Source organism: Carica papaya, chromosome 6, assembly GCF_054855325.1.
Source record: "Carica papaya isolate Zhongbai chromosome 6, ASM5485532v1, whole genome shotgun sequence".
In the NCBI taxonomy this organism is placed as follows: Eukaryota; Viridiplantae; Streptophyta; class Magnoliopsida; order Brassicales; family Caricaceae; genus Carica; species Carica papaya.
The window spans coordinates 8,414,026-8,423,803 of NC_142314.1; the positions used below are offsets into that span (position 1 = coordinate 8,414,026).

Sequence of the window (9,778 nt, forward strand, 5' to 3'; positions counted from 1 at the left end):
AAAAAAAAAAACGTTTACCAGTCTTTTTTCTGATAAATTAATTAACTATATATGTTGACTGGCTAATAGTCTATTTAATCTGCTGTTTAATTTCCTATTATTTATATATATATATATGTATATATGTATGTTCAACATGCCTCCAAATATTGACCAAAGCATATTTTCGACACATCATATTAATAAGCTTTTATCAGCTTGAGTCACATATTCTCAATGCGAGATTAGAGAGTATCGCAAAAAGACAATTTGAAGAGTTTTCTAATGAAGGGGTTGCTGAGATATGCTAAGGGATCCAAAGCGTTTCTCATCAGCAGGCTAAATAATAAAATGGCCTTAATCTGCTACCAGACGGTGTACTGTTAGTGTTCTGCTATTTACTATGCTAGTAATTAGAATTAGTAGGATTTTTATAAAGAACTAGCATCCTGCGTACAACAAATAGTATGTATATGCCTGCTATCTCCTGTCGACCAAACTGCAAGTAGATTAAAAAAGAGAATATGATAGTGCTTCATATCATAAAATAAGTACTATGATATCATTTATCAGATAAATTAGTTTTTTCATTATGTGTATTGACTAACAATATAAACGTGTAGGTCATTTACAAAAATTTTTCCCTGTTATATTCATAAACTACAGACTAGTAACTGTTGGCTACTCTGTCCATGATGTAGAGAGTAAGAGTGCAAGCATCTACTAGTAGCCGTTGACATCAAGAGGGCTTTCTCTGTAATTTTATCAGCACCCTGTTGGATCAAAGAAACTATGTACTCCATAAAGATTGCATCACAAGGCAATGTGATTGGTCCATCACTTGGTAATCCAAACTCTTCCTCTGACATTTTCAAGAGTTCTCTAAGAATGGGATTGTTGAGATATGTGATAGGAAATGAAAAGCACTTTTTATCAGCGGTGTAAACAACAAAATGGCCCTTATCTGCTACTGATGGTGCATTGCTCGCATTCTGGTTTGTATCTCTACTAGATCTTGGTAAAGAAATCCTTTTCCTTCGGAGGGATGCTACCCTCTGCCACTTCTTTGCCATCTTGATGAGCTTTCTTGTGCTAATCATTCTGTCTTGAGCAAGTGAACTTTGGAAACAAAGAGGTTATTTACTTGTTTGCTAACCACTGGAATGAAGTTGTTGATCTGATGCAGAATGCAATGGAATTGGATGTGTTATATACCTCAAGACCAGCGAGACATTTCTGTTCATGTGGGTCACACTTTGGTGGGATTCATGAGTACATGACCATGTGATTACTGGACATGAACCAGTTTCTTGGTAGTCACAGTATTAAATGAATTCATATTTATGGTTTTGTTTCCTGTGGTGGGTAAAAATTTGATGGAGAATCATCTTTCATCTTCACTTGGGCATATGTGGTTATCCATTGGCTGGGGACCCATCAATCTGATAGTTGGGAAACATGAGAATATGAATCAGAACCTGGCAGAGGCTACAGCTTGCAGATAATGCATTCAAGTTGGAGACTCAATTGGGTGAGCCTTATAGTTTCTGCTGAGAAAATTAATAGCTATATTGCACATTTGGACCACAATAACCTTTTTCTTGTCTACTAGTTGGTGAAGAAGATTTTGGGCACCAACATGCTATGTCTAACACATGCTTAGATTTGCAAAATCTATCTCACCCAATTCTTTAAAGAATTACAGATTTATAACTCTCGAAGAAGATAACTGTTCCCATTTGATCATGTGATGCTCTGTTTCTGTCCTCAAAACTCAGAAAGTATCACACACCACTAATCAGTCTTCGGTCCCAATTGCTATAAAACCTAATCACATGAATTTGTACCCATGACTCCTTCACAGTCTAACCCACATTACAGAAAATGTCTCACTTGCTTTATGGTATATAATTCACCCAACTTCTTGCATTCTGCATCAGATCAATAATTACATTCAAGTACTCAACTATTACACCCTTCTTTCCAAGCTTCACTCGCTTAAGGCACAATGATCAGCACAAAGAAACTCATCAAAATGGAAAGGAAGTGGCTGAGAATCGCATCCATCAAGAGAAAGTAACGACAGCAACATGCCATCAGTGGCAGATAAAGGTAATTTTGTTGTATACTCGGCAGATCAAATGAGTTTTATCTTCCCCATAGCATATCTCAACAATCCTATCATCAGAGAACTCTTTGAAATGTCGAAGGAAGAGTTTGGCCTACCAAGTGATGGACCAATCACATTGCCGTGTGATGCAGTCTTCATGGTGTATGTCATCAATTTGATTAAAAGTAATGCAGCAAAAGATGTAGAGACAGCATTGCTTATGTCTATGGCTACTGGTCACTGCCTATCAATTTCAAGTTTTCATGTAGAACAATGTAGACAACAATCATTAATTTGTGGCTTTTGAAGGATTTTTTTCCTTGTAAACAGATTATGCCTATAGATTAACAGTTAACATTTGTGCTTAATGAGGAATAAAAGAATTTTCTTTCATAAAGCTTTAATTTATTATGTCTGAAGAAAGACAAACACTGCTTATCAAGATTCTGAATGGAAAAAAAGGCTTGATGTCTAAACAGGATATGAAGAAAAAAATTGACTGTCAGTGAACATAGAGAGCAACATCAGCTCATCATGTAACGACCCCGGAAAATATAAAAATGAAATGAGTATTTAAATATACCGAATGCGGAAGCGAGATCAAAATTTCAGTTAACATCCCTTACACGAAAAACCAAACAAACGTACTTAAAATATAAAAGGTTAAACTAACTAAGAAAGAAAACTCGAAAATAAACTATGCGTATGACTACAGAGTCTCTAGGCATCCCCTTCGTCGTCCTCCTGCGGAACGGGCTCGGGAACCATGTCTTCCTGATCTGAAATGGTTAATTAAGGAGTGAGCTACACTAGCCCAGTAAGAACATCACGATATCTCACCGTCACGGAGATAAAGGTGGGTAGAAAACCACAAAAAGACCAATGGAGCATAATTTACAATAAACTCGTTTATTAACAACAAAACCTTTTATCAATAATAAAACTTTTACCATCCACTTACCTTGGTGGAATTTATGAAAACAATATGAGAAAAACAATAACATTATCATAATCATTGAATAATCTAAGCTGTAAAACATAACACTTATCACGCCTCTTGTAATTCAATCATTGTACAACATATCTTTTTTCTCATTTACCAGCCTACTAGTATCCGTGGGGGTCCATAGGGGTTCCGCTACCCGTTAACCTTTAACATTCATAATCAGTTTCCAGGGCCGTCCCCATACCCCGTCCGGTATGGGCGCCAAAACCATGAACCTCAATACCCCGTCCGGTATGAGGGTGAAACGGGCCGTCCCCATACCCCGTCCGGTATGGGCGCCAAAACCATAAACCTCAATACCCCGTCCGGTATGAGGGTGAAACGGGCCGTCCCCATACCCCGTCCGGTATGGGCGCCAAAACCATAAGATCTCCATACCCTGTCCGGCATGTGAGACCACAATCCCGGTAGGGTTCCCTACGGACCCGGTCCGTCCACCATCTCCCAGGATATCTAGTCAGGCTGACCCCCATAATACAATTATCAGTCTACACAATCTTTCATTTTTCCTTTTCCTCAATCAGCATCATCAATTCACATTTAAACAAGTAAATCGTAATTCATACCAGACAGACAACATACAGTATCAGTTTCTCAGTCATTCAACCCATAATTAATAAAAACGTAGTACATGCACACAAATCTGTAAAATGAACACATCAAACCTCATTTTGCATTTAAAGCTGTAAACAGGCCAAATAACAGTAAATCGTCAATCACACTAGACTCGGGCTCCATTAGCAACCTTAAGCAATTTCACACATGCGTTAATTCAAGAAATACTGTTTTATCATTTTGAACTTTAATACCGTGATAGGAAATAGGGTGAGGGGTCCTTACTTGTTTTCGGGATCCGAATACGATTCACAGTGCGCCTGCAGGCTGTCCCTAATTTTCCCTGAATTTTTCCCGGGGAACTGAAACACGCTAACAGTACCTGCACGGGTTCCAAAAAAAATCCAAATTAGGCCTAGGGCCTCTTTCGGCCCAAATCGCAACTCCGGCACGGCGGCTCCGCCGTGCTCCGGCGACGGCGCCGCCGCTGGCGGCGGCGAGTCGCCTCGGGTTGACTGTTTTCGGCCGTTTTTGGCCGAATTCGGCCACACTCGCATTGGTCCTTGTCAGAAAACAACCCTAGGGCCCTCGGGGGGCCAAAAAATCACGGAAAAGCGGAGCTTACCGGCGGCGGCGCTCTCGGGTACGGCGACTCTCCGGCGAAGTTCGTGTTTTGGTGATTTGGCTTCGGTCAACCTGTAGAGAAAAGAATGGTGATCACGGTGATATAAAAATTGCATCGAACGGAGGCCGGGAAGGGCCTCGTCGGAGGCAAAAACCGAGAGGGGGCGCGGCGGCGCCGCTGGGCTTCGGCCGCGTATTCCGGCCGTTTGGCCGGGATTTCGGCTTCGATTTGGCCATAGGAGGAATCAGTGGGGAAAAACGAGTCGGGGGTATGAAATTTACCTCGATCGGCGGTCGGAAATTTCCCCGGTGCGGCGGCGAGTGGCGGCGGGTGGCGGCGGTCGGCCTCTGGTTCGTCTTCTCCGGCGAGCGGCTGGCGGCTAGGGTTTTTGGTCTGGTGTGGGGGTTCTATTTATAACCCCTTGCCTTTTGATCACAGCCGTTCGTTTCGTTTTAATCTGGGCCGTTCGTTTTTGATTGAATCTGGGCCGTCCGTGCGTTTGAATCTGGGCCGTCCGATCGCGTGATTGATCTGGGCCGTCGGATCGCACCCACGCGGATCGCCAACGTGGCTCCTTTCGGAGTGACGCGATCTTGCCACGTGGCAGGCCCCGGTTGGCCGGGACTGCTGACCGGGCCTGCTGACGTGGCTGCTGACGTGGCCCCCCCTTTTTTTTTTTTTTTTTTTTTTTTTTTTTTTTTTTCCTCCTCCTTTCCGGGTGCTACACATCATATACAAAATTTCGAGAGGATGAGTCCCCTAGAAATGTACTATAGGTTCCTGTAATCTACGATTGATCTGTGGCAACTTCTAAAGCTGGTGCAGAATCTGGGTTAACAAGCTATTATTGTGGTGATTTTACAATCCAGGGCTTGGTTTGCTGGCTATTTACCATATTTAGGAGGATAAAAAAAATTCAATGGCCATCAACATACTCTTGAATGATCACACATAATTCAATGGCCTAGGAGGGAGTTCTGTTAATCAGGTACACCATTATGAGTACGAAATCACTTTAGTATTTCACTTACACTCCACTTTGAAATCTGAACACCTTCGCAACATTAAGAATTTGTTGGTGCTTTCTCTCCATTATGCCATTTTGTTCTGCTGTCTCAACTCAAGTTCTTTGATGTATTATCCATTTCTTTTTGTAGAAATCTTTCATCTCGAGTTCTCTTCCATTGTCACTCCATATAATCTTGATCTTAGTTTTAAATTGGGTTTCTACAAGAGCACAAAAACTTTGCAGGGTGTGACCTGTCTCTGATTTAGAGTTAAGCAGGTATATCCATACACATTGGCTATAATAATCCAAAAAGGAAAGAAAACACCGATACCCATCATAAGAAGTTTCATTGCATGTGTTCCAAATGTCACAATGTATCAACTCAAGGAATAAATTTGATTTATATTGACTAATTGAAAACATGCCCTTACACATTTCGGCCAAAAGGCATATATAACAAGATCCACATTCTTTATTCTTTGAAGTGCCTGGAATAAATTCTGAAACAGATAGTGAATTACGTTCTATTCTATAGTGCCAAACATCAAAATTATTTTTTGTATTTAAAGTGAAATGTAAAGCTGATGATAAATTTTTACAAGAGCTTGTATCGTTATCTAACTTTATTTGATACAGGCCATCCTCCAATCTATCTACTCCAATTGTCTTCGAGGTCAAAAGGTTCTGTATGATGGAAGATCATGATGAGAATAAGAGATGACATTTCAAATCTTTAGTTAACTTTCTTACTGAAATTAAATTAAATTTGAAGCAAGACATACACAACGCATTGTATAACGTTAATGCATCACCAATCTTTACTGTACTAGTGTGTGAGACTTTCATCCTACAACTCCAATAAACAGAGAAGATGAACATACAACATGATTAGCTCCAGTGTGTATGATCTAAGATAATTCATTATATCTGTCTATCTCCATGAAATGAGCAAAAAGACTAAGTATGCATACAAGAGAATCCTTTTGGATTTATTTCTGTGCTTGTGATGCCTAGGGCTACCTTGCAAAAGTCCTTAGTTGCAGTATTGCCATGAGTTGTATGTATTGTGCTTGAGTGATTGTAGTCAATTTCTGGCTATCTTGGTTGACACCAGAGGGTTCCCCTTTTCCATGATTCTTGTGCCTTTTAGGATGTCCATATATCTTATAACAGGCAACCATACTGTATCCTGTCATATTATAGCGCAAGCAGATTTGTTTGTTTGGGTTATCTTTATAGCACCTCTCTAGGGAGTGTTGAGTTGTTTTGTAGTAGATACAGTAATATATATCTTGATTGTTACTAGATTCTTTTATATTTTTATTTGTCTCCAGTAATACTAAGAGTCATGATCTTTTTTATTATAAAATTTAAAGAAATTTATTTTCTCTGTTTTTTTTTTAACTGAATTGTTGAGTAAACTTCATTTAAGGTAAAAAATGATTTTATAATCAGAAATACAAAAAAGTTCAGATAAAGATAACATAAGTTCTATAATAAGTATTGACATGAATGCTTTGATAGGTTTCTTTAGTTACCGAAAGACATTTACTTACATTAGAAAAAAATGTTTGCCAACTTTTTTTCTTATAAATTAATTAACTACATATATATATATATATATATATATTAACTGACTTATTATTTATTTAATTTACCATTTAGTTTACCGTGAAATATATTCAATATACCACCAAATGTTCTAAGTAATTTGAAAGTACGAAAAAAAATTAATAAACTAAATTATAGTACTTGAGAGCATTTCTAAATTTTCCTTTACTTTTTTTTTTTTTTTCAGAGAAAGAGATAAATTATAAGTAGATCCAGCCAGCTCAACTGATAGATAATTATAATTTTATAAGAAAAGAAATCTTCAAAATTAAAGAGAACAAAAATTATCGAAACAGTCAAATTCAATCAAAGGGAGTGCTATTGACTAACAATATAAACGTGTAGGTCATTTACAAAATCTTTTCTCTGTTTTATTCATAAACTACAGACTAGTAACTGTTGGCTACTCTGTCCATGATGCAGAGAATAAGAGTTCAAGCATCTACTAGTAGCCATCGACATTAAGAGGGCTTTCTCTGTAGTTTTATCAGCACGTTGTTGGATCAAAGAAACTACATACTCCATGAAGACTGCATCACAAGGCAACATGATTGGTCCATCACTTGGTAGTCCAAACTCTTCCTCTGACATTTTGAAGAGTTCTCTAACAATGGGATTATTGAGATATGCGATAGGAAATAAAAAGCGCATTTCATCAGCGGTGTAAACAACAAAGTGGCCCTTATCTGCTACAGATGTTGCATTGCTAGCATTCTGGTTTGCATCTCTACTGGATCTTGGTAAAGAAATCCTTTTCCTTCGGAGGGCTGCTACCCTCTGCCACTTCTTTGCCATCTTGAAGAGTTTTCTTGTGTTGATCATTCTGTCTTGAGCAAGAAAACAAAGAGATTAGTTACTTGCTTGGTTGAGTATTGGAATGAAATTGTTGACCTGATGCAGAATGCATTGGAATTAGATGTGTTATATACCTTGAGACCAGCAAGACATTTCTATTCATGTGGGCCATACTTTGGTGGGATTCATGAGTACATAAGCATGTGATTACTGGACGTGGACCAGTCTTTTGATAGTCACAGTATTAGATGCATTCATATTTTTGTGGTTTTGTATCTTGTGGTAGGTAAAAATTTGATGAAGAATCGTCTTTCATCTTCACATGGGCTTATGTGGTTATCCGTTGACTGGGGACCCATAAATTTGATAGTTGGGAAGCATGAAAATGTGAAGCAGAACCTAGCAGTGGCTACAGCTTGCAGATAATGCATTCAGATTCGAGATTGAATTGGGCGAGCCTTATGGTTTCTGTTGAGAAACTTAATAGCTATATTACAGGTTTGGACTACAATAACCTTTCTCTTGTTTGCTGGTTGGTGAAGAAGATTTTGGGCACCAACATGCTATGTCTAGCACATGCTTAGATTTGCAAAATCTCTCTCAGCCAATTCTTTAAAGAATTACAGATTTATAAATCTCAAAGAAGATGGTTCTTGCCATTTGATCATGCAATGCTCTGTTTCTGTCCTCAAAACTCAGGAACTATCACACAACACTGATCAGCCTTGGGTCCCAATTGCAATAAGTACCTAATCATATGGTTTTGTACCCTTAACTCTTTCACAGTCTAGCCCACATTGCAGAAAATGTCTCACTTGCTTTATGGTATATAACTCACCCAACTTCTTGTATTCTGCATCAGATCAACAATTACATTCAAGTACCCAACTATTACACCCTTCTTTTGAGGCTCTCACTCGCTTAAGGCACAATGATCAGCACAAAGAAACTCATCAAAATGGCAAGGAAGTGGCAGAGAATAGCAGTCCTCAAGAGAAATAGAATTTCACTGCCAAGAGAGAGCAAAGGCAGCAACATGCTAGCAGTGGCAGATAAAGGCCATTTTGTTGTATACTCGGCAGATCAGACGCGTTTTGTCTTCCCTATAGCATATCTCAACTATCCTCTCATCAGAGAACTCTTTCAAATGTCAAAGGAAGAGTTTGGACTACCAAGTGATGGGCCAATCACATTGCCATGTGATGAAATCTTCCTAGAGTATATCATCTATTTGATTAAAAGAAATGTAGCAAAGGATGTAGAGATAGCATTGCTTATGTCTATGGCTATTGGGCACTGCCTACCAATCTCAAGTTTTCATGTAGAGCAAAGTAGGCAACAGTCACGAATTTGTGGCTTCTGAAGGTTTTTTTTCTTTTTTTCTTTTTTCACTTGTTGACAGATTATACCTGTAGATTAACAGCTAACATATGTATTCAATGAAGAAGCAAAGATTTTTTTTGTTCCATAAACCTTTAATTTATTACGTTTGAAGAGAGATATACATTGATTATCAAGATTTTGAATGAAGAAAAAGGCTTGAAATCTAACTGTATGAAGAAAAAATTGATTATCAATGAATACTCCTCAATGATCACATATAACAGGTTGCAGACGATCATTAGGGTAAGTTGTTTTCTACATGTGCATAGATCTGCTGGGTGATTGATTGTTCATCTACTACTGTCTTTCTAGTGATTGTAAAGCTGGCTAAAGTTCATCCCTCAAACGTTGTTAGTCAATGGTGCAACTGCAATTGCAGCTTGCTAAAGTTCTTCTGATTCTTTTCATCTTTGCAGAGCTGATTGAACTTTGTGAAGATAGAAATACTGGTAGTTGAAATACTTAGCCCTGATTGGCAATTAACAAATTTAAAAAAAGAACAGACCCACATTTTAGCAGATAAACTTCTCTGCATTTATTTTTTGATTAATCCTATGCAGCTGTACAAGTTTTATATATATAAGCTAAAACCACTAACTAGCAGAATAATTACTCGCATTTTCATTTTTATTTCATTAATTATTTAAACCATTAATAACATGAAGCAAGTAACTGTAGACATGCTTCATATCTTGAAAATTAGAT

At 38.2% G+C, this 9,778-nt stretch overlaps 1 protein-coding gene and 2 pseudogenes across 1 annotated transcript; 1 reads left to right on the forward strand and 2 right to left on the reverse strand.

Moving 5' to 3' along the window:
- Positions 1-489: 489 nt before the first annotated feature.
- LOC110818988 (auxin-responsive protein SAUR68 pseudogene) lies at positions 490-1,288 on the reverse strand (annotated as a pseudogene).
- Positions 1,289-7,196: 5,908 nt separating this feature from the next.
- Positions 7,197-7,780, reverse strand: LOC110819021 (auxin-responsive protein SAUR68-like). The gene has a single exon (XM_022048104.2). It carries the CDS (start codon positions 7,715-7,717, stop codon positions 7,271-7,273), a length of 447 nt encoding a protein of 148 aa, XP_021903796.2. The 5' UTR covers positions 7,718-7,780; the 3' UTR covers positions 7,197-7,270.
- Positions 7,781-8,621: 841 nt separating this feature from the next.
- On the forward strand, positions 8,622-9,530 carry LOC148253276 (auxin-responsive protein SAUR68 pseudogene; annotated as a pseudogene).
- Positions 9,531-9,778: the final 248 nt, after the last annotated feature.

What these genes read in the sequence shown, in the direction of transcription:
- LOC110819021 (XM_022048104.2), bottom strand. Translation starts at nt 7,717, where the DNA reads ATGATCAACACAAGAAAACTCTTCAAGATGGCAAAGAAGTGGCAGAGG.